The sequence below is a fragment of the Electrona antarctica genome (assembly GCF_951216825.1).
Source record: "Electrona antarctica genome assembly, chromosome: 8".
NCBI lineage: Eukaryota > Metazoa > Chordata > Actinopteri > Myctophiformes > Myctophidae > Electrona > Electrona antarctica.
In genome coordinates this window covers 25831110-25859028 of record NC_136789.1, presented here as the reverse complement: position 1 = coordinate 25859028, position 27919 = coordinate 25831110, and the positions used below count along the sequence as shown (strand labels likewise).

At 40.6% G+C, this 27919-nt stretch overlaps 1 protein-coding gene across 2 annotated transcripts; it reads right to left on the bottom strand.

Annotated features, from left to right (window-relative positions):
• Positions 1-52: 52 nt before the first annotated feature.
• Positions 53-26524, bottom strand: LOC306927466 (cohesin subunit SA-2-like). Of its 2 annotated transcripts, none has more exons than XM_079507215.1 (34): positions 26492-26524; positions 24112-24237; positions 23913-23991; positions 23366-23524; positions 23123-23219; positions 22959-23035; positions 22563-22767; positions 22267-22418; positions 20404-20477; positions 19760-19883; positions 19165-19263; positions 18213-18292; positions 17859-17966; positions 17580-17688; positions 17282-17399; positions 16319-16422; positions 16122-16214; positions 15927-16016; positions 15608-15811; positions 15382-15452; positions 15031-15118; positions 14800-14880; positions 14266-14358; positions 13991-14165; positions 13625-13764; positions 13430-13531; positions 11695-11843; positions 11234-11362; positions 9788-9996; positions 7902-8487; positions 7494-7604; positions 5837-5963; positions 4987-5064; positions 53-4153 (listed from the first exon to the last, which is right to left on the bottom strand). In XM_079507215.1, the coding sequence occupies exons 2-34, from the start codon at positions 24153-24155 to the stop codon at positions 4130-4132; spliced, it is 4179 nt and encodes a 1392-aa protein (XP_079363341.1). In that variant the 5' UTR covers positions 24156-24237; positions 26492-26524; the 3' UTR covers positions 53-4129. The 2 variants fall into 2 exon arrangements, with proteins under 2 accessions (XP_079363341.1, XP_079363340.1); XM_079507214.1 differs by lacking the exon at positions 26492-26524 and adding an exon at positions 26300-26468.
• Positions 26525-27919: the final 1395 nt, after the last annotated feature.

The following is a 27919-nucleotide window of genomic DNA, read 5'->3' as shown; positions in this document are numbered from 1 at the left end:
AAACGGAATGCACCATGCATAGACTGGCAGACATCATCAAATCATAACAGGATCATTGCAGGAGTTTATTCTGTTCAAAATGTTACATCTCCAGACATAAATACAAACACTAAATGATGCAGTGGACACTTTGTCAATAAAAACACAAATGCATATACACAAATATTTAAATATGTGTGTGTATACATACAGAAGTATGCACAAGATCAGTAGTTCAATGCGTAACAGAAAACATCCAAAGTGACATGATGCAGGAAAAGTGAGTGTACAGTCCATTAGGATTTTTTTGGAAGAATTAACTGCAGTATTAATAGTTAAGAATATGTGATGAAATCATGAACCAGAACTTGAAGAAATATTTCTGATATTTTAATATCTGATATATTTCCTTAAGTTTGCAGAAATAATCTGCCAACCACCCCAACTCACAAATGGAAAGAAATATGAACACAACAAGCCTTTAAAGCCATACTCTTTCTTTCACTGGTATATTTTACACAATAACCATTCCACATAAATGCGTTTTAACAACTTCTCTAACCAATATAATTAACCATTATGTTTGTTTGTGAGTGTCCCCGACACACCAAAATGATATAGGCACTGGAAATGCATTTATTCATGTGTTTTACAGTTAATAAATACAGTTTCTGACAATGTGTTGTTGCTTTACAAAATGTCCTCGGTCGCTCAGACCGATATATTATAACTATGGCTCAGACCCTGCAGCGTTCCTTTTTCAGTGTTCCTTCTGACAAATTGTAATGACAAAGGAGCTACAAGGGGGGGGGGGGGGGGGGGTCGCTAAAACAGACAACCAAAATGAATGTTAAAGGGACATTTCACCGCTGGAAGAAACTCCAGTCACTCAATGTTAATTTGTAATATAGATGACAGTAGCACAATTTGAAATTTGCACCCTATGGCCAGAAAAATAATGAAGTCTGTGTGTTTGACTAGAGTTTGACTGGATTGCTGAATTCCTACAATGGCCATAATGCTGTGGTGCACTGGGGGAGGCTGCATGGAGGTGTGACTTGTAGTCCAGGAAGGAAGTGAGACCACATTTTCATGACACATTTTTGTCATGAAGATGGCGTCAGGACTAAAATATCTAAAAACACACACAGTATTACACATAAAAACCCCAGGAAAGTGTTTCTTGTGTCCTAAACATCATTCAAATAAGATCTGGTTGCAAAAGGGGTGAAGTGGCCCTTTAAGGTCCCTGCAGACTACTTTGTTTTTCCAAAAGACGACGGCAGTCTGCAAGGATCTTTACAGTATGACTTGTCTTTAAGAAGGCAAACATAACAATACAGTACTTAGAGAAAGTGTATATTTAACTGCAAATTAGAGGGTTAAATTCAAATAATGACCTTCCATTTACTGAAAGTTTTGCTAAATTGGATTTCAAACAAAATTTGCAAATATAAAATAAGCCCCAGTAACAAACGTATATGTTTAACTGTGTAATATAGTTGTAATTACACAAAAATATGATACTACAACAAGCTTCCTACTACTAGGAAAGAAGTAGTATACTATGTATATGTACATGATTCCGGTTGTGAAAATCAATAAATGAACAAATCTAAATCCTATTATCATGTAACTTAGAATCATTGTAGAATACTTTCATACCTACAATAAAGATATCAAGTAGTCATCAGTGATGTCAGATGGAAGCATATCTAGCTGCAGAACTGCTTAATGGGGCCCTTGAACCACTATAATGCACCAAAAGCCTTTCCCTCAACAAAAGAAAAAGAGGAATTTTCACCTTAAGTTGTAAATCAACTTGTTGAGCTTTACTGAAATGCTCCTCAGAGGTGAGCCCTTCCAGGGTTTCCACTACTACTAACTACACAACTGAACTAACAAACTAGAACAGTCAACAAGAAAAGGAAAAACAAAAGAGCAACACAGATTGCTCTGTCGATGGTTTTCAAACATTTGTGCCCAAGGCACACCAAAGGGCAGGTAAAAATATCAAGGCACACATCTGTATTCCTATCTGTGCAAAATAGTCTCTGTATCACGTATTATCACTCTTATTTGTCTGTAAATGTTTTTTTTTATTATTTTAAAATAGCCAATCTACAAGTTCATAACGCATCACACTACATTGTGAGTTTGTAGATCCGCTATTATTGACGTTTGAAAATATGTTTGGGGGAAAAAAACAAATACATTTGTAATAAAAAAAAATCTATAAGGAACATGCCCAAAATAGGGGCACCAGGTTTAAAGTTATTAAAATATATATTTTAGGGTGTAGAATGTTACTCTGCACTGGGCAATGACCAAGGGTCGTAACATATTGGGGTCTTGAATGGGACATTAGCTCTGGAAGAGTCACTGTGTTGTGACTTAACCTTTTTTCTTAGGCTATTCATATACAAAACCTGTGCAGTAAGAGTTCCCTGTAACTAGAGAAGGTCTCCAGCAATCAACGACTCCACACCGAGGGTGTTGTCATCAGCGTCCATATTATAGACAACAGTTCAGTTAAAAAAAAAAATAGGTGTTTGGTCAAGTGACCCTTGTGGAAATGGAAAAGTATAAATGAATCCTTAATGTCAGGGCCCCATTAAACTGCAGCATACATTCTTCCTACGGTTTGTGACATCACTGTCCTATACTTGGTATATTCTAGTCTTATACCCGCATTGCAAAGATCCTGAAAAAACACAAGCACAAATGCTTATTCAATGCCTTTCTTTTTAAACATTACATTTATAGCATTTCTTGCTTCATTAAAGGGGAGTATTTAATTGAAATAGTGTACAGTGGAAAAGAAAATAGAGGAGAGCTATTGTCGAAGGTCATAGGCTGGATTTAAATGTACTGTATGACATTGCAACTGCTCCAGCTTATTCAACATTATTTGTAAGTGCAGCTGTCAACAGGTTAAATTCCATTTGGATATTACATTAGTCATTATCTCTACAAAGATGAAAATAAAATATAAATTGCAGGCCATATCTATATAACATTAGAACTTCCATTACAAAGTTAAATTTTCTCTACTTGAATTAACATGATTACAAACAATTAATTTACATCTGATTGTCATTACAAAATATCTATAAATCAAAATCATCTATAAGGTATAAAAGCACAACTGATATATCTCTAAAAATACCATGATAGAGAATTCTGAGGACACCGCACATCACATTTGCGGTGAGGCATTTCAACATTATAGGATGCCATTTCACATTTCTGTTTACTGTGTACATACTGTATTTGGCATATACAATATATGGCTACATGCCATGCCAAATTCTAGTTTAATAAAAGTATATCAGCCATATTTACATAAGACATTAGCTGTTTTATTGAAGGACAAATGTATACCTTGACTATTTTAATTTTAGTCATATTTTTCTTCATCAAGCACTATAGAGAAGAAGTTTCTATATTGGCACTTCAGTCGACCAAAACACAGCTTTTAAGCATCCACCTATACACTGACACCACGGCGCGTAAACAGCGCCTCAAACTGTGACTCCGCCCACAAACGGGGGAAGTTGTGATTTTCGCTCGTTCACTGCAATGCAATTTGCGGCATTTTCAAAACAATATTGAGCAGAGTAGCGATTATCAAACGTATTTGCAATGCCATACGTTGAAAGATCTGTTGCCCGTGGACAAGGCACGCTACCTCCGCAAGTTAGATAGCATCGGCATAGATGTTTGTCCGTATGTGATTAAGGATTGGACCAAGTTGCATTGGCAGCCATAGAAAATTCCGGGGTAAATTCTTACCCCGGATGTGACGTTTTTGGGCGTTCCTGTCTAGCGTGGTGTCAGTGTATCCAAAACAATAGGTTCAAGCTGGCTACAAGTTAACGGTGTTAACAAGTTGTTTTTAGGCTAGCTGAATAAAGGTGGAAACATCTTAAACATTAATGCCACTACAGCCACGTGAAGAAAAATATCAGAAAATGCAACCAAGGCAACCTTTAAAGTTAAAAGTCAAACAAGACGTTGAAGAGAGGCAATCATTGGTGTCTCACAAATCCTTAAGTCCCATGAGCAACTTACATTTCTTTACGAAGAAACGGCCATCTTATTAGAGCGGGATCTTCAATAAAATTATCCTTATATCCCCTTTTTACTTTTAGAACATTGGAACATTCAGCACCTGGAGGAAAAATAACATGATTTAGACTCAAGTCTATATATGCGTTTGTATAATAATTTAAAAAATTGGAAAAATGTATTATTGCATTATATTATTTATTATAACCAAGTCACCAAAATATTCTTAATCATAAACATCTTTAGGTGGTTGTTTTCTATTTAGCACGGGAGAAAAATATTTAAAAGAGAACAATAAATCATATCACACTGTATAAAGCATAAATACAGAGATAAAGAAAGTAAGCCGAAATCATTAATATTTATCGGACACTTGATAGGTTTCTTTTCAAAGCGGTTTCATGAAGTTTGTGCAGATTCATCATTTCTAAAGGCAGTCTAAACTGTGGTTTAGTGGTTATGAGAGATGCAACAGCATATTTGTTAAATATTTGAGATACCAAGCCACACAATATGTAATTGGGGGTATCCAGTAATCGAAAACAAGTTTGTATGGGTGCACCCTACTGCAAAAAGATATATCATTATACATATCTCATTCTCCTGAATTAAACCACTTATTCTTTAGGTATGAATTGGCCAGTAGAAGCCAAGCCACAATCTGCAACCCATTTTGCAACCAGATCTAATTTAATGATGTTTGGGAGACAAGAAACACTTATCGTCATTGAACTAAAAACACAAATTACCCACATAAAAACCCCAGGAAAGTGTACGACTCTACACCACCGGGCACGGCACTCCCTGTGGGGGTGTGGAACGCGTGTGTCGAATTTGAAGTCGGCGGGGCGAACGGTTCTTGAGTTATACGTACAGACACACACTTGGTGCATTTATAGTGAGATGTAACCGTAACCGCAACAAAAGTATGCCTACCGAATCATCCATTATGGAGGATGGATCAAAGTAGTCTGGCTTCAATTCGGACCGTTCTCTGCGGTTCTTTGATGGTGGCTGAAAAATAACAGGTATAGTCAGTGAAGAATTTACAATTTAGGCATTTAGAAGATGCTCTTAATCCAGAGCGATTTACAGTAAGCAAGAACAAAAAACATGGTAATATATCATATACAGTATATATAAAAAGAATAGAAGACCAAGCGAGCTGCGGCATTTTGGATCAATTGGAGAGGCTTAAGTGCACATGCCGGTAGGCCAGTAAGGAGGGAGTCAAGAAGAAGTTCATGTTTGATAAAAAAGAAGGAAAAAAAAAACTGTTTAATCTGATTCTGATCACCGTGACAAACTAGTAAGCCTCTAGTTTGAGGGTGGTAAATATTGATGGGTTTGTAATTTTGACACTGGCGCCAAGTACAAAATAGGTGGGTGAAAAAAGGAAAACCCACTACAAGAACACTGGCTTTTATTGCATTTTATATTTGGTTTGTGTGGTCCATCCAGTCTAATGTACATGGTTCTCCAAATAAGGTGGAAGGTAATATTTGTAATTTGTTTGTAGGTTACATTTGGCTGCCAATGGTCAAGCTGGCACATTGCTGACACTTCCACATCAACACTACAACCACACCGGTGGTTTGAGCTCACAGTACTTGGGAGTCTTGGAACTCACAGTTTATTTCATTAGTGTATTTGTGGAACTCTGGAGAGTTTAACTCCCCAGCAATATTTGTTTGTTTAGTTAGTTATTTTAATTTGATAAAACTTTTTGTTTGTTCTAGGTGAAATTGTCCCCGGTAAAACAAAAAAGAAAGAAAAAACGAATTACCAAGTCTATGTCCATAGTGTCAAAATCCATGCCCTCATTGAGGTCTTCCAAGCGGTCCTCTGATGACATCATAACATCCTCCACTATTGGTTCTTCATCGTCCTCCATGAGCCCGGAGCCTCTGCGACTAATAGTGCCCATGGAAAGTTATTATAACATATAGGAATGTGCACTAATGCAGTGTTTCTCAACCTGTGGGGTCCCGACTTTTCCCGATTTTGGGGAGGGGGTCCCCAGATGACAGTGAAGTGACAATGTAGGACTTTTAAGACCTTTCTAATAGAAAAAAAGAAATAAGACCATTACGGCATCAAAAGTAATAAACAAACTATACTATAGAAAACTGGTCAAACATTGACTAAATTGTCAAATTATATAAGAAAGAGTGTGTGAAAATAGCCGATCTACAAGCTTGGCAGTTGTGAGGTTGTAAATCTACTATTTTCACAATATTTATCTGTGGTCACGGTCACGGACAAAGTCAGAGAGAGAAGGATGGCAGGGCACTGCGTCAGGCACCCAGAACTTGAGGTAAGTAAATTGACCCTATGGGAGCGTACCACCTATGTAGACGTGCTGCGGCGCGACAGCTTGGCTGACAACACTGAAGAGCTCAAGAACCCGATTGTTGTATAGGAAATTGTGGAGGGCAGCGATCCAGGAATCCCGAGTTGGTGTTGGCTAGACCTCACTAATAAGCCAGCTGGCTTCTTCCTTTCCTTGCATTGTATTTTTGTTTTTTTGATATGTATTGTCTATCTTTTGTACTACATGCTAAATAAATAAACCTAAACCTAAACCTAAACTCTCGCAGCAACTAACTAACTAACTTATCTGTGGAACCGAGTCAAACAAAATGCAATGCCTCAACTCCTACAATTGAGTGCTTGTCAGGGGGGGGGGTCTCCATAATTATTTGGGAGGGGATGAAAAGGTTGAGAACCACTGCACTGATAATGCACCATGTCAGCTCAACCCCTCCAGTGAGAGAATGAGACACAATGATTCTAATAATGCACCATGTCAGCTCAACCCCTCCAGTGAGAGTATGAGACACAATGATTCTAATAATGCACCATGTCAGCTCAACCCCTCCAGTGAGAGTATGAGACACAATGATTCTAATAATGCACCATGTCAGCTCAACCCCTCCAGTGAGAGAATGAGACACAATGATTCTTATTGTAGACAACAGTGGTTTCCAAAGTGGGGTCCTTGAGGGAGTTCCAGGGGGTCCCCAGCTAAATGATAGTTTGTAACCAAATGGACCCTTATTTGTCTGTAACTCTGACGGGTCCGTTTGGTTCCATTTGTACACTCTCAGAGTTAAATTAGCATTGATTTTACAATATAAATTTGGGTCCGTAGACTAGTCCGTAGTCCGTAGACTAATGCATGTCAAACTGAGCGTCCTCAGTCCATTACAATGGTTGAGAATCACTGCTGTTTTTTTTTTTGTTTTTTTTTTCTTTACCCAGGGAAGTAGCTGAGCACAGGTGCTCATTTTCAGCAACGCCCTGCAAAGATATATGCCAGGGGTCCCTGGCATATATCTTTTCAAATGGGGGTCCGCATGAAGTGTCACTTTGGGGGTCCTTGACATGAAAAGGTTTGGGAACCCCTGTTGTAGACAACAGACAGTGAGATCTTGACTTACACAGCATGCTGCATGTGGTTCCTCATCTTGGCGTACTGCATGTTGGCCCGTTCCTGCTGTTGGTGTGCTTCCGCTTGCTGCCTTTGGGCCAGCATCCAAGTAACCTGGGTGCTAGTAGGGGAGAGAACGTCCGACACTTTCAAAAGCGGGTAGTTCAGTATCACAATATGCTGTATTTTTCAGAGGTGGATAAATGTAGGAAAAAACCTAGAAATCAGGCGTATGCACAGGTGCGTAGGCCAGTGGATATCAATGAAAAGAATAGAATACACCCGCACACTGTGTATTTGCTCGGTACTTGAGTATTTTCACGTTTCGGTCCCTCCGGACCTTCTTCAGGCCTGAAGAAGGGTATTCTATTCCTTTCAGAGGTGGATAAATGAAAGGTATGTAGAAATGATGTATTACGTGTAATCCATGGCAGCCTGGTGGTGATGGTGTTGCTGTTGTTGGGAAGGCATGTCCTGGTGCTGCTCTGACGACATGGTGTACACTCCTGCGTAGCCGTCATCTGGCCTCATCTTCTTGGGATCCCTCAGGACAGTGGAGGTGAGGTGGGGAGACATCAGCATGGCTGGTGTCTGCACGGTGGAGGTGAGGTGGGGACTGGGAGACATCAGCATGGCTGGTGTCTGCACGGTGGAGGTGGGGTGGGGACTGGGAGACATCAGCATGGCTGGTGTCTGCACGGTGGAGGTGGGGTGGGGACTGGGAGACATCAGCATGGCTGGTGTCTGCACGGTGGAGGTGAGGTGGGGACTGGGAGACATCAGCATGGTTGGTGTCTGCACGGTGGAGGTGGGGTGGGGACTGGGAGACATCAGCATGGCTGGTGTCTGCACGGTGGAGGTGGGGTGGGGACTGGGAGACATCAGCATGGCTGGTGTCTGCACGGTGGAGGTGGAGTGGGGAGACATCGCCATGGCTGGTGTCTGCACGCTCTGTTCGCGGTTCATCCAAACTGCATCGCTACTGCTAGAGCTGTTTTCCTCTCCTGAGAAAGGAAGGCATGTATGCAGCTCATACTGTAGATTGCAGAACAACCGAAAATGTAAAATACCAGCATAATTATAAATAATAATAACAAAATCGCACCTGTGCTAACTTAGCGGTGCAACTATTATATACTTATATTGTTATAATTATATACAGTATATATATAAAGCAAGTCAATGATTTGACTATTCATACCCAGGGTAAACTTATTGAGGTTTTCTTTTTTTAAAGATATTGTTTTGGGGATCTTTCTGCCTTTATTGATAGATGAGCAGAAGACTGAGATGGGGGGGTTGACGCGCAGCAAAGGACGTCGGTTACAGGACTCGCAAAATGCTATCAGGCTGGATTACCAGCCTAGGTACCCAGACGGCTACGCCAGCCGCCCGGGCCTTATTGAGGTTTTCTGTAAAAAATATTTAACCAAAGCAAAACCTATACTTGTACTCCTCAAGTTGAGGGTGCGCGAGTTTATCCGACATACCAGAGGACCGACATGCAGAAAACGATCGGATTAAGGTTGGCAAACATGCGTTAAGGTTGGCGAACATGCGCTGCTCCGTGCTTGTGGTTAGGTTTATAGTAGTGCAGCATGGTCCATAACAATCGTTCAGTTTGTGATAAAAGCATGAAATCTGGTACACATATAGCCAAAGGCATCCCAAACATAATTGGATGTGGAGGCATCCTGAATTTTCAACATGGCACCCATGGCAGCCATTTTTCAAAATGCCACCATTGACATCCTATTATAAGGCAATATTTTCTAAATTTCCTTATACTTTAAGTAGCATGTGACATATCAAACTAGGGGGTTTTCATGATGCTAAATCCATGCCAAGCATTAGTTTGGGCTAATTGGCCAAATTGGGCTAGATTTGGCCATAGCAACTTGCCCAAATGTGCTGACATCAGCACAGTTGGGCAAGTTGCTATCGCCAAATTTAGCCCAATGAGTGTTTTTATGCAAAACTAATGCTTGGAATAGATTCAGCATCATGAAAACCCCCTAGTTTGATATGTCACATGCTACTTAAAGCATACGGAAATCTAGAAAATATTGCCTTATAATAGGATGTCAATGGTGGCACATCCAATTATGTCTGGGGTGGCTTTGGCTATATGTGTACCAGATTTCATGCTTTTATCACAAACTGAACGATTCCTTTATATATTGGAGCTAAGCAGCTGGACTATAGGGTTTGAGGTAGGTTGTCGTTGTCGGACCAATAGTATGTCGAAACTAAAGCCTGTACCCACAAGTTGTCCAGTAAATTCTTGCAGCATCAGGCACTCACCTTCAGGAAATTTCCTCTTGCCTGTGCTAGCTGGCTTGGACTTCTTACTCCTGACCGTGGACCCTCGGCTGCTATATCCACTGATGACGGACATGGTGTCGTCATCTCCTCCAACATGTAGGGAGTTTCTGTAGGAGATGAGGGGTAGCCAGCAGTCCTCTCGCTGTAGAGACATCTGAAAGGTCATGAACCGTTCCAGGTACAGGTGACTGTGGATGAGAGACATCTGAAAGGTCATGAATCGTTCCAGGTACAGGTGACTGTGGATGAGAGACATCTGAAAGGTCATGAACCGTTCCAGGTACAGGTGACTGTGGATGAGAGACATCTGAAAGGTCATGAATCGTTCCAGGTACAGGTGACTGTGGATGAAAGACATCTGAAAGGTCATGAATCGTTCCAGGTACAGGTGACTGTGGATGAGAGACATCTGAAAGGTCATGAATCGTTCCAGGTACAGGTGACTGTGGATGAAAGGTGAAAGGTCATGAATCGTTCCAGGTACAGGTGACTGTGGATGAGAGACATCTGAAAGGTCATGAATCGTTCCAGGTACAGGTGACTGTGGATGAGAGACATCTGAAAGGTCATGAACCGTTCCAGGTACAGGTGACTGTGGATGAAAGACATCTGAAAGGTCATGAATCGTTCCAGGTACAGGTGACTGTGGATGAGAGACATCTGAAAGGTCATGAATCGTTCCAGGTACAGGTGACTGTGGATGAAAGGTGAAAGGTCATGAATCGTTCCAGGTACAGGTGACTGTGGATGAGAGACATCTGAAAGGTCATGAATCGTTCCAGGTACAGGTGACTGTGGATGAGAGACATCTGAAAGGTCATGAACCGTTCCAGGTACAGGTGACTGTGGATGAAAGACATCTGAAAGGTCATGAACCGTTCCAGGTACAGGTGACTGTGGATGAGAGACATCTGAAAGGTCATGAACCGTTCCAGGTACAGGTGACTGTGGATGAGAGACATCTGAAAGGTCATGAACCGTTCCAGGTACAGGTGACTGTGGATGAGAGACATCTGAAAGGTCATGAACCGTTCCAGGTACAGGTGACTGTGGATGCCAGAAAGACAAAAGGTCATGAACCGTTCCAGGTACAGGTGACTGTGGATGCCAGAAAGACAAAAGGTCAGGATGCAGTAGGGCTGCAATATTCCTTCATTTTCTTAGTGATTATTCAATAATAATAATCTTCTTAAGAGCATTTTCTTTGATCATTTGTTTTATTTTTTTTATGTATCAACAAATCAACAAAATTCGAATAGATTTCGTACTGGCTCGAAATATGTCACAATTGAAAAAAATAATGAAGGCAATACATTTTTGTTTGAATTAAAATCAATGATCTTTTTTTTTAATTCTCTAAAAAATGTATCATCAGTTAAATCCTGCCAACACATAGCCACAGTGCCACACACGTCTTACACTTACACTGTTTTCTTGTCCTGTCGCATGAGTTTATTAGAGAACTCACTCAGGACGTCCAAAAAGGCTAGATTGAGAGGTGGACCCCCCTCTCCCTGTGGACTAGGCTCCTTGAACGCAAACTCGATTCCATCCCTAAAAGAAATACATAAAAAAAGACAGAATGAATGAGCAGCATGAACGTATGGTAACTTTATTGGTCCAAATAGGTTGAGCTTCGTATTGATATTCTGTGTATTCAATTCTTATTTTAAACTTGGTGTCAGTAAAAAGGAACTTCACAGGTGCAGCACGGTGACTGGGCATATCATGTTTGTTTTTAGTTTTTTCCAAAAATGATGTTTTAGCAAATTCAACATAAACAAGGCGGAACCAGGGTGGAACAAGGCAGAAAGAGCCTACTGGTTATAGTGGTTAGTCAGTCAGGGACCAATCAGAAGGCTGACAAATGGTGAATTACCACTTACTTATGTAACATGGCAATAGCCTCCCTGGTCTTCAATTGATCCAATCCAAACGTTAATGAGAAACGTCGGGCAAGCTCTTTTATGCCGCAGAAGGCTGATGAAGAGCGGTCAATATTGCAGCCGAGGTCAGACAACATCTCATTGAATAGCTACAAAGGAAAACAAAACACTGAACTGTTAACAATATGAATACATTTGAAGAAATACGTCTTAGGATGCCTGAAGGTCAGTATAAACCGAAAGCTTGCAAATAAATTGATTGAAATTTTTGTAAGAAATAAGTCTTCAAAATGAACTACGATCATTACATTCATCAATCATGTTCTTAGCTTACACATGTTTCATGATAACTACTTTTTATGTATGTGATGTATGCCATGCTTTTTGTTATTGCTTAATGTAAATCGCTCTGGATTAACCCATTCTGGGCGGGAACCCCTTTTGGTGTTTTAAACATTATGTTATAATTTAGCTATTGAAAAATAGCAGATCTACAAGCTCATAGCACGCCTGTAGGTCTGCTATTTTTGAAAAATCGTGAAAATGTGGCGCAAATTTGGAATATATATTTTTTAACGTTTTTAACTCAAATCTTTGCTTCTGGGGGTGTCCCTGGAACAACATATTTTCAGATGGGGGTCGGAGGCCTATTACATATCATTTTTGGGGTACTTGACATGAAATATTGAGCACCACTGATACAGAAACATAGATATTTCAGAAAACTGTCAGAATTTAGAAGACTTTTTTAATTTCTACGTCAGGCCTAAATGGATTAAGAGCATCTGCCAAATGCCTAAATTGTAATTGTAATTGTAATCATGCTAGCACGATTAGATCCGTTTCTGTGGGCTCAAGAATATAGATGTAGAAAAGCGGAAGATAGCCGATCTACAAGCTCACAACATGTCACTTTGCCATGTGTTGTGAGCTTGTAGATTGGCTATTTTGCTATTTCGAATGAGAATTATGTGTGTGCTCATGATGTGTGTGCTCATGTGCGTGCTCATGTGGGGGGGTCTCAGATTTTGTCCGATGTAAGAAGCAGGGAGGCCCAAGGAAAAAAGTTTGGGAATCACTAGTGTTTAGTTTAGTGTCTTCAAATGTTTACAATTGCTCAGCTCTTAAACTATGTTCACTTCTTTGTAGTGTTTGGAATACACTGCGAGTGTGAACTTTCTGCCATAGGTCAAACCACTACTGCCTGTCAAGTTGGTTCCTCACTATAATGTAGTTCACATTTATAGAACTCCCCCAATGGTCGAGAGTTACAGTACTGGGAGCAGGATTTCAGAGGGCCCAAATATAGAGTAAAGGAATAACAGAGGTTGTATTTGAATTACAAGCTGAAAAGCTGGGAACTCCTCGCTCACGACCGACCTGCCAATGTAGCAGGTATTTAAGATATGAAAAGTACAGGAAGGTGCAGTCCTATGTTGGGGAGGCAGCAATCTGGCAAGAATGGAATTGTTGCTACACCTCAGGGCTCTATATCCTCTCTGTTCTGTCCAGTGTGCCACAGAGCATTCCAGGCTCAGATTGGTCTGTTCAGCCATCTCTCAGTGAAACTCAACAAATTGAGACGTGCCATGGTCATTATCAACTTTGATGGATGAACAAGTGGCCAGTTGTGCTCCTTAAGTGTCTGCTTTTGTAAATGCACTAGTGTAAATGCAGGTTTCTGCATTTCTGAAGAAACAGTATTTGTTCTAGTTGTAGTTGCCAAGAATCTTACCTTTTGTAAGCTGACAACGAGTGTCTTCGCACACTGTATTCTGTCAATCTGCCTTGTTTTAGCCATGGTTTCCTTGATTATGTCTCCATAATCATTGTAGTACTGAGGAGAGTCAGTGGATAAAGGGTGTTAGTTGTGAACAGCAGTGAGACAGAATTTGTTGTAGAACCGATGATACTGAAATAGTAAACGTACCCTCATGTACTGCTTAAATACATCTGCTCCTGTATTTATTTCCACAACATTGTAAATGATCAGTTTGCAATAGGCTGCTAATAGGTTCCTCCGTTTGTGTAGTGCTTCTATTTTACAGGCTTCATCATCTTGTTGGCCATCTAGAAGACACAAAAGTACAAATACAGGAAAATTGTCCTAACAATCCATCTTTTATGCTTGTAAGTTTGCAAACTTTACACTGCTAGACTGGTGACACAACATGCACCGGCCTACTTGTGTGTGTCTGCATTACTCTGCAACAGAATAAAATTACCTGCATTTATCATTTATCAAAATGCTTTTTTCTTTTCTTTATTTTGAAGGTGAACAGTCAGAGATTCTGACCTGTGCTGTTGTTGTCATCATCCTGGTCGATGAACACTTGTTCTAGGATGAAGTTGAGCAACTCAGCCTGTAAGCAAGAGTCGGGGGTGAACACAAGTGGCTCCAGGTGCTCCCGGCCCGCCGACATGATCTGGTGACTGAAGATCATCAGCACGTCACACAGGATGGCGAAGGCCTACAGGAATAGAGCTCGACACTTTAGCTCTTGAGAGACCATCAAAATGTTATAGTAACTGGACCAAAGCCTGGTAAGAGTCTGGTATGCATGATCCCACCTGTTCTTTTACAGCAGTGTTCACATTTGTTAGGTAGCGCTGGCACATTAAGCAGAAAACCCTCATTTGCTTTCTCAAGGTCACCATATCCACCTAAAGAAACAAAAAGAAAGCTCCGTTGGAGACTATGTAAGTAAGCCTTGCCGAGCCATGAGGCCCATAGGTAAATGATAAATAAATCACCGACAGCCAGGGTGATTTATTTATGAACAATGACCACCTAGCCATTCATTATCCTGCTTATTACACGGCTACTTAATACATAAATTAATAAATTGACCCAAAAGGGACAGCAAAACTAAGTATTTCAGAACCAATCCATGAACCATAAAGCCATTTTACTTCCTTACTCAACTCTCTGGCATTTTCTTATAGCCCAAAGTGACAGGAGTAAAAGCTAAAAAATAAACTGTATGTCGCTTTCCATGCATAATATATCCATGCATTAGACATCTGTATAGAATAGATAGATGGTGGTACAACCAAAGAGAATGTTAACCAAACATGTCATATTGTGAATAAACAGTAGGTTACCTTTGAGGATCTGTATTCTGAGACATTCGCAAGATGCCACAGGATGATGTAGTGTGTGCACTGCATTGCATGAATGACAATCTGTAGGGGAAAGTAAAAACAACAGGCTGATGATACAGACAGTTGTTCATGAATGACAATCTGTAGGGGAAAGTAAAAACAACAGGCTGATGATACAGACAGTTGTTCATGACTGATTGAGTTAGGTTAAAGACAAATGACTCTAATTACCTGCTCAGGCATGTCTCCATTTTCCAGACCAGTGTTGAGTAGCTTGTAGTTGGAAGTGAAGAGGTCCCATTTAGAGAGATCATGTGCACTTGTAGAAGGGGGACAAAAAGTGTTAATTCAATTAAATTACTTCTGATCATTATGGGTCTTTCTACCTTAAAGATATCTTTCAATACGTTCAGATGAAAACAAGTCTAAAAGCCGACATCCACAGAACAAAAAACAAGTTATTCACATCTTTATTAAGTGATGACTGAAAAACCAGAAGGTACTTTGAAATCATACGACCTAGACTTTCAACATGCACTAGTATATGTTTTTTAACTTAAATGAATATGTTCATTGTTTTACTTGTGAAAAGCACTTATCCTCTTCAGTGTGGACAGAACCTGGTAGGCATCATCTTCATCTAGTTCTTCCCCCTGCCAGAGTAGAATGCTTTCTTGTGAAACACCCGACACTCTATAGAGTACTGCACATTTACATTAAAACATTAAATTAAATGAAAGTAAATGAAATTAAATGTGAACAACACAAATTACAAAGTAAGGTCGTGAATCTCTGCCATTTAATTTACCTCGTGCAGAAAGTCCTCCAGCAGTTTGTTGAACTTGTCCACCAGCTCATCCAGGAGCTGTGAGCGGGCAATGTCCACACGATTGTAGATTGTGAACTCCTCGTTGCATAGGTAGTGGTAGGTGGTAGAGCAGGCTTCAAGCACATCCGTGTCAGTGTGCTTATCCAGCACCTCCCGGATTTGCCTCAGCAGAGCATCCAAATGCTAAACGGGAACAGAAAACTCTGTTTAGTATACAACAACATAGTATTCAGCAACATGGTTTTCATCACTGACAGTTTGAGTTTCAGCAGTTAGAAGGAATGTACATTTCACTAACCTTTTCTAACCGACCAGTAGTGTAGATGTCAAGATCAAAATACTTTGGAATTTGTAGTAAATTGGTCACCTTTTCAACATCAACACAGTACTGTAAAGAGACAAAATAAGACACTAACAGTCAGTACACTGTGGTTATGGATTATCTGTGACTGTGACCCAAGTTATTTGAAGACTACATAATGTTGCTAACCACCTTTATCAGCAATAGAGGCAATGCCACTGCAAACATCTCTGTGATTCTTGTTCTGTCATCTAGCTGCGCTTTCTTCTCCTTCGCACTAAGGACCTTTGACATGCAGGAGACCACAGTTATTTGTCAAAATCTAGTATGATAATGTCATGTGTGAACGCTCATGAAGTGGTTGTAGTTTGCAGAGCCAGGCAACGCACCCTCTTGCCTGTGCCTCTACCCACTGGAGGGTGGCATTCACAAGCATGCCGGACAGCAGCAAGCATGATCTCTATTAGTGCTGTCTCGTGGCGGTCGGTCAGGGCTGGAAAAGACACAGAAATACAGTATACAGTGGATGATCGAATGAGGATGAGGCTTTGTCCGTATGTCAACAAAACACACTTGTGCATTAAAGCTGCTATAAGCAATAACATTTTGATTACCTTTTTATTTATTTATTTTTTGGTATTCAGACAGCCAGCAATGGGTAGAACGCTCCCAAAAAATGTAGTCTCTGTGACACATCTAGGGGCCACAATCTGCATTCAAAGATTTTCCTAGTAGCTTTGTCATTGGTCGATTTGCCTGTCTGCTTCCTGATTGGTTAGTCATTGCGACCAGGTTTTTTTCGACCAATGACAAAGCTTCTAGGAACATCTTTGAATGCAGATTGTGGCCCCTAGATGTGTCACAGAGACTACATTATTTTTGGGAGCGTTCTACCCATTGCTGGCTGTCTGAATACCAAAACAATAAAAAGGTCATTAAAATGTTGACATATTATTGCTTATAGCAGCTTTAATGACTGCGTAAAACAAATCAAGTGTCTCTAGCATAGAAAACTAAATATTTGCTATTTTCAAGGGCTCACTCACAGACAACAGAGCATATTCATTATTTTTATTGAACTACTTGAACACTAGCATCCCTATTTGGAGGATGCTAGGGGAGTTCAATTCCCGGCGGGCGGGACCATCTTCTGAATGGCATCCCCCTACTCTCGCTCCACTGTCGGTGGTCTTATTGTCATACATCACATTCCGTGCTCAGTCAATCAAATCATTTCAAATTTGGTACACACAGACACACAAAGCTGGGAATAGAAGGGGCTGGGGCCCCTCAAAAATAAAAACGTTTTCTGAGGCTGTGAAACATCGATTGTATGAGATGGGGAAACTCACCCTCCTCCCCTGGCTTGGGTTCATCCAGCAGAAGGCTGATCATGCTCTCCCAGTCTTTGAGGAGCTCTGCTGCACACTCCCACAGACTGTCTACCAGGTAGGCCCCATGTTCATGGAGCTACAACACACAAGAGTACATATCCCATCAATATCTACCAGGTAGGCCCCATGTTCATGGAGCTACAACACACAAGAGTACATATCCCATCAATATTGTAACACTTCCAGCGCTACAGCTGCCAGAGACACCAATGACAAGGTTTGCTTCCAGCAGAGAAAAACCATGGACACAAATTACCTCACTTTCCAGGAAGAAGAATACTGTGGTCTTAAGGAGGCTGCCGTTGAGGCTTTGCCTGCCCCTCCTAGGCAATCCTTCTTCCTCTCCCCCTTGGTGGCTGTACAGCCTTTTAGCCAGCATAACACAAAAGGTCAAGCATTATCCTCAATTCCGTACTGCATTATAAACATCAACTTGAGTCATCTGGAAGATGTGCAGGACTGGTGAAATCCAATTTCATTCACAAAAGCTCAATAACACACCTTGGTATTGTTTCAATCTACAACAAAATCTTACTTTTTGTAGAGAAACTCTCCTGCGGCTACAGCTATGGGTCGATGGGCTGAATAGACCAGATGATACACATTCTCACAGTCCTCTGCTGTTAGGATCTCATCGCTGCTCCTGTTAGATCAAAATGAACCATTTGCAAATATGGAAGGAGCTTAGTTCTGCACTTCTGCACTCCACATTTTGTGACATTTGGACAAAATCTCTTGAAGAAAATTCTAAATGGCAGAAAATCTAATTGTTCATTTTTGACTTGACTGATGATGATATATACGTATATTTTCATTTGGATCAAAATGAAAGAAGTGAAGGTATATCAATGCTTTTAAACTCATTAGCTTTGCAGATGAGGATACTTACTGTAAGACCATAGTCAGAAGTTTAATGGCTTGTACTGCAACATCATATTCCTTGTCCAGAGTCATCGATACAACGCGATCCTGTCAATGACAGTAAGGTTCGTTAGCATGTTGTAGAATGTAGACGACTAAGGCCTCACTCAGACCTTTGCAGCATTGCTGCATGCTTGTTGTATGAATGCTGTGAGTGTCATGGCCGCCCCAATGCATTTCCAATGGAAGTCACATGGTTTGAGGACTACATTTTGGACTACAAGCTGTTGTATGGCTTTCGGCTGTGTTTCGACTGCGCCCCTCCCCCTCATACAACACAAGTGTTGTGTCAGACCATGTGACTCCCATTGGAAATGCATTGGGGCAAGCTGTGTCACACCCTTTGTATACAGCAAGCATACAGCAATCTGTTGTAAAGGTCTGAGTGAGGCCTAAGATATCACAAACCTACAGTAAGTCATACATTTTACTAGCTGTGGTAAACCTCTAGCTTGGAAATCCAGGACACTGGATTTGACTGTCACTGTGCATGTCGTTTGTCTTCCATGACAATTGGTCTTTAACTTTACAAATGTACCTTCTTCACCCTCCCAATGACTGATTGTGGGGGTTAGCAGAGATGGAGTACTTGTAGAGAGGCTGGGGAATTGGGAATTGGCTTTACTAAATTGGGACTTGAAGGGGAGAAAATGTTTTTCTTTTGTCTTGAAGGGGCATGTTTTGCACAATAACATCGTGTCATTATGTCTGCCCACGATCTCTGATTCATACAGTAGGCTACGTTTGTTTACCTCAGTCACTGATACTAAAATCTGATTTTTTATTTTTTTCTATGAACCTGTTACTTGACACCCATACTGTTATAAAACGAAAATAAAAAAAGATTTTGAAAAGAACTTTACAAATGTACCAGGACGTGATGTGAAAGCTGGTAGTGTAGTGAGGAGTAGTTGGCTCACCTTAAATCGACTAGTGAAGAGTTCCAGTCGAGTGTTGAGCTCTCTGCTATAGTACAAGCCCTGCAGGGCTGTCAGGCACTTCAGTCGCACCTCACCTTGCTTACAATCACAGTAACCATATGGAAATTATTTAGAAATATTAACCCATTTAGGCCTGACCTCAAAATGTAAAAAGAATCTTCTAAATCCTCGGTGGCGCGCTATGAGCTTGTAGATCTGCTATTTTTCAATAGCTAAATTATAACATAACGTTTAAAACACCAAAAGGCGTTCCCGCCCAAAATGGGTTAAAATCAGCCAGGCTAGTCTAACTGGTCTTACTGGTTACGCCCTTTAGGGCTGGGTCTAATTTTCGCCAAATCAACCAATTCTAGTCATCACAACTGATGAGATGAGAAAATAATCATAATCATAATAAACCTATAGAGCACCTTTCTGGGTACTCAAAGATGCTTTATGAACAAAACTAAACAATCATGTTAGGAAAGCATCCCATTACAGAACCAGAATCAGGGGAAAGGAAATGGTTTTTGCTGGCTTTTGAAACTAAAAAAGATTCATCCAGATGCTGTAGAATCAAGTGTACCTCACTCACCTTGTCATGCATTGTCCACCCAACATATTTCAGGTAACTGTCATTGAGAAAGGCGTCACTGTACAATTTCATCCACACTCCAATCTCCTCGATGCAAATCGCTCGGATTTCGGCAATGGCATCACTGATGAATATAGAAGGATTGACTGAGAATAAGAAAAGACATGCAGCCCCATGATATCCAAAGGGGGTTTTAATCCACTCCTATCTGTTAACTCATGATGGCACAAAAGATGAACACGGAACAGCTTGGAGCAGCTCCCTACTTTTGAGTAGGCAGCTGCTCCAATCGGACACCTGCTGCTTGATTGATTGATTGAAAATTGTATTAACAGTTTGCAGAATTACAGTACATTTCAAGCACAAACTCAATACAAAGGCTGTTAACTGTGAGTGGACGACCCAATTAAGCATTACACTTGTTTACAACAGGGTCCACCATGTTCAATTCATCTAATCGGACACCTTGTCAGGTGTCCGATTAGAATCAAAAGGTAGTCAAACATATATGTTGCGAGTTACACAAGAGGAAATAAACATTTAGCAGTGGTCTTGGTTTGATGTGATACGATACATTATGGCACTCATCTTTAACAGTGACATTTGACAGTCAGTATGGAATTTTAGTGCTCATAGATACCTACCGATATCTATGCACAAACACTCCTTTGAAAATTGCATTCATCATGTTCTCAATTTCGTCTTGGTTTTCTTGAAGCTGAAACAAAATAAGGGGAAGAGCTTCATTTATTTATTTATTTATTTACATATTTTACGTACAGTACTGCTCCTCATTGAGGTCTCTATGAGCAGGTCTAACACTGATGCGAAAAAACATCCTTTAGGCCTGTCTCAGTAGGTGATCAACTTGATACATTCTGTACCTAGTACCGACCAGCCTTTGAATTTGTCAATAAGGAAAATTACTAGCCTTACATACTATATACAATACTATGTTCATCCTAAATCTTGCCAACTCCATTTGTATGTCATGAGACAATGAGTGAAGTTAAATCTGCGGCAGCCGGTATTAGTTATATTCAGCCGTTTTCCCCCGCTTGCAGACCGTTGTTGTAAGAAACGGCTTATGTTAGCATTAGCTCATGATGTTTATCATTTTGCCAGAAACGTTAATATTTCAATTGCGATGCGATGAAAAATCACAAATCCGAACCTCTGATGGATGATCATCACCACGGACAGCGCTCGTAGTTTCAGAGAAAAGTGTGAAGGAAAATCCTATTTTAAAATGGGACTCTATGGGATTTGCGCGCACGTTTCCTGGTGCTGGGGGTATGCAAGGCGTTGCAACCGGGCCAGTGTTAAAAGTTGATTTTCAGCTAAACCATTTCATATCGATAAAGTACATTAATTGACGGAGAATTCCGACAAAGGGAGACAATGGTTGGATTCGAATTGACGGCATACTCAGTCAAAGGCAGCTAAATCGTTAAAGATTTTGCAAGCCATAGCCCCTTAGGTAGGCTGAAAAAGCCTGATCACCCCTGGTAATGAGATGAATTTTAGGAAGAACCAAGAGAGCCTTATGGCTCGTACACACTGCACGATATTTGCTCCGATTATGCTGTCGGGGACCATTTTTGGCGCTCACCGACAAAACTCTCGATCGGACGAAAGATTGGGCATTGATCGCAGAGGTTTTGCTCGCTGTGTGTGAAAAGCTCTGCGAGAAGATATAGCGCCGATAAAAGCGATCGCCGACGCCTTCCCGAGCGTTTCTGAATATCAATGAGGGTTGATATTTGGCTCTGTCGCCGACTGGACATCGTACAGTATGAACTGGGTTGCGATCGTGTCCAGAGAAGTCCTGTATTACAGCCAATGAGAGCACACACTGCTCACAGCACTGCTGTCTGTCTGTCTGTCTGTCTGTCTGTCTGTCGTGTTGACTGTATCGATAGATGATCAGATGATAATATATAACCTTTATTCCTTGGGTAAATCCCTGTCCTGTGTCGTACATGGTAGCTATATTAGCCCAATGTTGCTGTTAAATAGTCTATAAAACCATAACCAACTCATTTCACTGGGGTGCATACTTAGTTTAGACTAGTCATTGTCATCTTGCAGTGTGTGATGCCTAGTCTGTGACCAATCGTTTAGTGTGAAAGCCACAAGGATATAATGACAGACGATTTCAAAAAAAGACTCCTGTAGTGTGAAATACATAACGATCTGATGACTCGCCGACAACTTTAAAACTCCTACAGTGTGTAGGAGGGCCATTACCTGAGGCTCATAAGGGATCAGCATATCTGAAATATAACTGGGAGCCTGTCATTGAACGGTTTTGAAGGTTTAAATTCTGAAACTTCCATTATATTGTATATGCGTGTGTATTATATGTATCGAGTGGAGATCAGCTAAGATGGATGTGATATGGTTGCATGTCTTAGAGTTAGCAGTCTGGCAGCTGAATTCTGTGCCAGTTGGACAGTCTGAACGTAAAGAGATAAAAGTATGAATTACTTATAGCTTCAGCTCACCTCTTTACGTTTCTGCAACAGTGACTCCAGCCTATCGTTGGCCCTCTTTCCAATGACCTTGTTCCTCTCTGCCTCATATTGTCTTTGTGTGTTGTCCATGTTAATGCTCAGGTTGAGAGCAACATTCACCAAGGCTGTCATTAACTTCATGGCTTTAAAAACAGAAAAAAAGGCATCGTAGCTCTGTTATGCACTTGAAAAAGATGAGCAATCAAAAAGGTTAACACTACAGTATATAAAAACACTGTTCTACCAATCGAAGGAGTGTGCTTCAAAGAAAAAAAACTGTATCTGACCTGCAAGTGTGCTTGTGTGTCTAAAGGCCCGGACCTGTGAGTCCGACAGGCCAGTGAGCAGTGAGATGACCATATCCATCATGTACTCATCGTAGATGATGCTGTACTGACACTGCCGGACCAGGACACCAATGAAATCGCTGAAGCTTAACCTGAATTTCTTCCACTGTGGCCCCGCTAGGGTTAATGGATAGTCGCCGCTGTCCTATTCCAAAATTGAGCAAGGACATATGATTTAGATGACAATGAAAAATTTCAAGTACAATTAATTCAAATTGGATAATTTTCCTAATTTCCTCAAACTCAGCCACCATTAAGACATTTTTCATGTTTGATTTGTGCTCATACATTTCGTATTTTAATTTTTTAGAATCATCTCAACATCGCAGACAGCACCTCATCAAATTCCTCTGTCATTTTCCTGATGATCTCGGAGTTCTGCATATGTCTGAACATCTCTGAACTCACAGCACCTGTGACAAGAATAACATATTTTCAAAAAAATGTTTACTATCGTAATTTTTTAAGGGTGCCCCATGGAAGTCAATTCAGACGATTACCTTTACATCCAGAGCACTGAATGAAGAAGTTGATTAAGTCCAAGAGAGCAACGTCTCTCTCTTGTTTGTATGCCTCTATCCAGTCGTCAACAACCGACTGGAAAACAAAACAAGTGGTAAACATTTGACAAAATGTTGTGTGTGTGGTGTATGTGTGAGTGTGAGAGTGTGTGTGAGAGTGTGTGTGTGTGTGTGTGTGTGTGCGCATGCGTGCGTGCGTGCGTGCAACAAGCGTGTGCGTACCTGTGTGGCACTCTTTCCCATTTTAACCACCTCAAACAGGGACATATTCTCCACCCCATTATGCGGATGGTGACCATTCACCCAACCAATGGCAGGAACCTTTCCCCCTGTTCCACCTTTTGCCTTGTCTCCAAGGGTCTTCTTTCCCTTCTTAGCAGCCTATTGGGGAAACGTGACATCACTTTTATATTCTGTAATTAAGTACAGAATAACTGTAAACATTGTGTTGAATATACCAGCCCATCATTTGAGGTGGAGGTTACTATTCTTTATTTTCATGACACCACAGTGTCCAATTGTTCCTTATCTCATTCTGGGAGGGAACCCCTTTTGGTGTTAGCATTATGTTATGCTTTAGCTATTGAAAAATAGCAGATCTACAAGCTCATACCTACAAGCTTGTAGGTCTGCTATTTTTGAAAAATCGAAGAACGACTGACATAGAAACATAGCTTTTTCAGAAAACTGTCAGGATGTAGAAGACATTTTTAGAATCTGATCTCAGGTCAAAATGGGTTAAATATGATGTATGAAAAGAAACACATACGGATGCTTTCCCCGGCTTTGCATTCCTTCCATCAGGATCTTCAAAGTCTGCGTCTGAAGATAACTGTGTATCAGCTTCTCTGTACAAACAGTAGCACAAAAATAAGACAAGCACTAGTATTTAGAATAATTTCAAGTGAAATTTTCAAATACAATTCTAGAATTTGCAAGTTAATACTTGATGACAGACTATTTCTTACGGATAAGGTGGATTATCTGTTTGCAAGTCCTGTGTTGCTATCATTTCTTTAACATTTTCTGAACCAGCTTCAATAAGTGATTTGGTTGCTCTGGACCCCAACAACGTGTTTTCTCTTCACTTAAATCTGGAATGAGAAACAAATCAAATGATTACTGTTAATTGATTGTATCCATCAATAACACCACATAGATCTCAGTTATACCTCACCTAACATTTGTTAGGAACACTTGGAACACTTTGATTGTTAAGTCAATAACAATGTTTCTCTACCGGCAGCAGCACTTGGTTTGTGGAACCAAAGATTGACGTATGTAGGGCAGTAAAAAGGAAAAAACTATTTGAAAGCACCAGAAACTGAAAGTAGGGCTGCAACTATCGATCATTTTCATTTGATGAAAAATCAAGAAGCATGTTTTTAAAATATTTTTATTTTTTATATAGGCTATCGTCGATTAACAGTGTTTACGCATTATTTTATACTTGGTTGCACAACAGTGTCGTGAAGCTTGTGAACTTGTAGAGTAGACCATGTTCTACAATGTTCTGCTATTTTTACTATTTGACATTTAAGTTAACCTTTTCGGTTATAGACATGGCCAAAATAGAGACATATGCAAATTAAATACTTTATTTTTTACCCTTCTTTCAAAACCTTCGTAGGAAATATAAGTAGGCCTATTAAGTAAACACATGTCCTCATAACGCATTGATAAGTGGTGCACACCATGGCTTAATTATAAACACTGTGTTAAGGAGGTGTATCATTTTATCCCTTCATGGCAAAAGTGTTCTTTGTTTGATGCTGCTTTATAATGTTATTTATTTTTAAGATGAAGATGGAGAGTATTTGAGTATTCTTCTCAAACGTTGATGCTGCTTTATAATGTTGTTTATTTTTAAGATGAAGATGGAGAGTATTTTAGTATTCTTCTCAAACGGTTTGGTGGACTGTATACAGTTTGTAGACTGCACAAACCACAAAAACCTTGAGCTAAGCTGTTCAGGTCAGGTCCATTGCTGTACCTTCTTTGCCAGTGGTTCTTAAAGTGGGGTCCGGGGACCCCCAGGGGTCCTTGAGGCAATTCCAGGGGGTCCCCAGCTAAATGATAGTTAGGAACCAAATGGACCGTTATGGGCTGGTTCCATTTGTACACTCTCAGAGTTAAATTAACATTGATTTTACAAATATAAATTGGGGTCTCAGAGATAGAAATGCCATTAAATGGGGGTCCGTAGACTAATGCATGTCAAACTGGGGGTCCTTGAAATTAAAATGGTTGAGAATCACTGCTAGAGCCGTAAAAATCGTCTCTTATACAATAGTTATGGGGGTCCCTGGCATATCTTTTCAAATGGGGGTCCGCAGGCAAATTAGTGTCAATTTGGGGGGTCCGTGACATGAAAGTTTGGGAACCACTGCTCTTTGCTATTGCCATAGGGCTATCAGAGTGACCGCGATCTCTAGCTAGTAGCTAACGTCGACGCCTTATTGCAAGTTAACTTGTGCTACTATTATAACACAGTAACACTAGTACGAACACTATTGTGCAGTACTTAGTTTAGACAGTTTTTGGTTTAGACTAGTCATTGGTTAGACCAGTCATTAGTCCTACAACTACAACCTATCTCAAACCCTCACCCGCCTAAACCTAACCTCCCACGGGGCAGCACACCTAAACCTAACCTTAACCCATGTCTAAACTAAGTATGCACCCCATTAGTAGTAGCTACTATCAAGTAAAGCGTAGTTTATGTCACTTTTGGTAGTTGGCTTAGCGAGCTGTAAAACCAGCTGTCAAAGACCAAGAGCTGCCTATTTAGCATTAGTAACAGCTACATAACAAAGTGGCGCATGGATGGATGGAGAGAGACTGACATACTCGCTTAGCCTTAGATAATGTTGACGGAGGGCTCCAATTATAACATGAAGACGTCATTTAATGTTCATTTACCACACGGCCGTCAGTGTGTCGCTTGACAAAAATGACGTGTTTACAAGTGAGAGAAAGTGTCGACGCGATGAGGAGCGCTGACACCTTTCCATTTTGAAAACAAAACAACGTCATGTCTTTTGGACGAGCGGAGCGGAAGGCTCGTGCAACGACCACGAACCACAGAACAGCCGTTAGCCCCAACAGAACAGCGACATCAATGACAACCTCGCCGCCATTTTAGCTACAACTTACCTCGTTTTGAAAACAAATGCGGGACGGAAACCATCCATAAATTAATAATAAAGACGTTGTTGGCCTTGCGAGTGGGCGCAACGCGCTCCTTAATGTGTGATATAAAAATACATTTAGCGGACCCACATTTTTTTCTCTTCACCTAGTTGTGATTCCAAGCTAACGGCGTGAAGCATATGATTGCTAACATACCATAGCATGGCTCAATGTTTGGTTTCGTTGCAATGTATGCTGCACATATACGCCACCTATTGGTAGCATTTTGTAGTACCGCGGGTTTGGCCCCCTGGCTAGGACGAAATGTATATTTTTGAAATCAGAAGAGAAGAGTAGACTAGTTGATTAAATTAAATTAAAAAAGAAGAAGAAAGAAAGAAGAATTTGTTTTAATAATTTATTTTATTCAAACCATTCCACTTAGGGGAATCTTCCACAAACATTAAAACGAAGAGATTGCCAAGGCAATACACAATATCAAATAGACAAATCAAACACAAAAACATCAAAAACTTGTTTTAGAGCATGATGAGCCACCAGGCCCCATCTGTTGTTAGAGCTAATTATTTAAACCAGGCATGGCTCCTTCATTTACATGAAATTTGTTTTCCATTCAAAAGCCACATCTCTTCAGTGAAACAATGCAGCACACTCATGTCATATACAACAGAAATTCAGTCACAGTTAAATCAGTGTTCTTTTATCCATTTATGTGTGCAAATGTTACTGACTGTGGCATTTGGGCTCTGGTCAGACTAGGACTGTATTTACTCTTTACTGTGGGATTCATTCTAAGAAAAAGTGGAAGAAACTGTTGACCTTCCCTTCAGGTGTCTCCTCCTCCTCCAAACCCTCACCCTCACAAAAAGAAGGCGGGGTAAAATAGTCAGGGTCCTTAATCTCAACCTCCACATTGACATTGCTGTGGAAAGTGACACAAATATTACATATAAACGTTGCCCCTTACAACCCTTACAAGAAAGTCCAAACAGTTTAGATCATGCAGTTATCAAACATTTTATAATTCCAGGGATCTGCAGTGTACAAATGGAACCAAATGGACACTTTCAGGGTCCGTTTTGTTCCATTTGTACACTCTCAGAGACCTGCAAGGTCAATTTGGTACCCACTACCTGCCTGGCCCCACTCAGAGTAATCTAGTAAAGAGTGGCTAGTGTCGACTCCCATTGTAACAATGGAATGCGGAAGTGCACATTCTATCTCAATGGGATAGTTCCAATGTTTGGAACTATAGCGCATAGGTATGGAAGCACAAAGCTGCCAACATTCAAATGAAATGGCAAAAACGAAAAGTAAGCAAAGCAAAGCAAAGTTCTTTGTTTACCCAGGGTGAATGGACTAAGCTCGAGATGCTTGTTTACAGCCAGACCCTGCTCATAGAACATTTCATGGTAGGGGTTCAATGCCTTGCTCAAGGGCACTTCAGCGGTGGTAATTTTAACGTGCCGGTCCGGGGATTCGAACGGGCGACCTTCCGATAACAAGACCGCTCCGCAAACCGTTCGGCCACTGCTGCCCCTTCAATTGAAATAAGAGAAATACATCTAAAATAGGCGCCCGCTTTGCGGCGAGATCAAAGCGTGTCGCCACTCTCTTACTAGA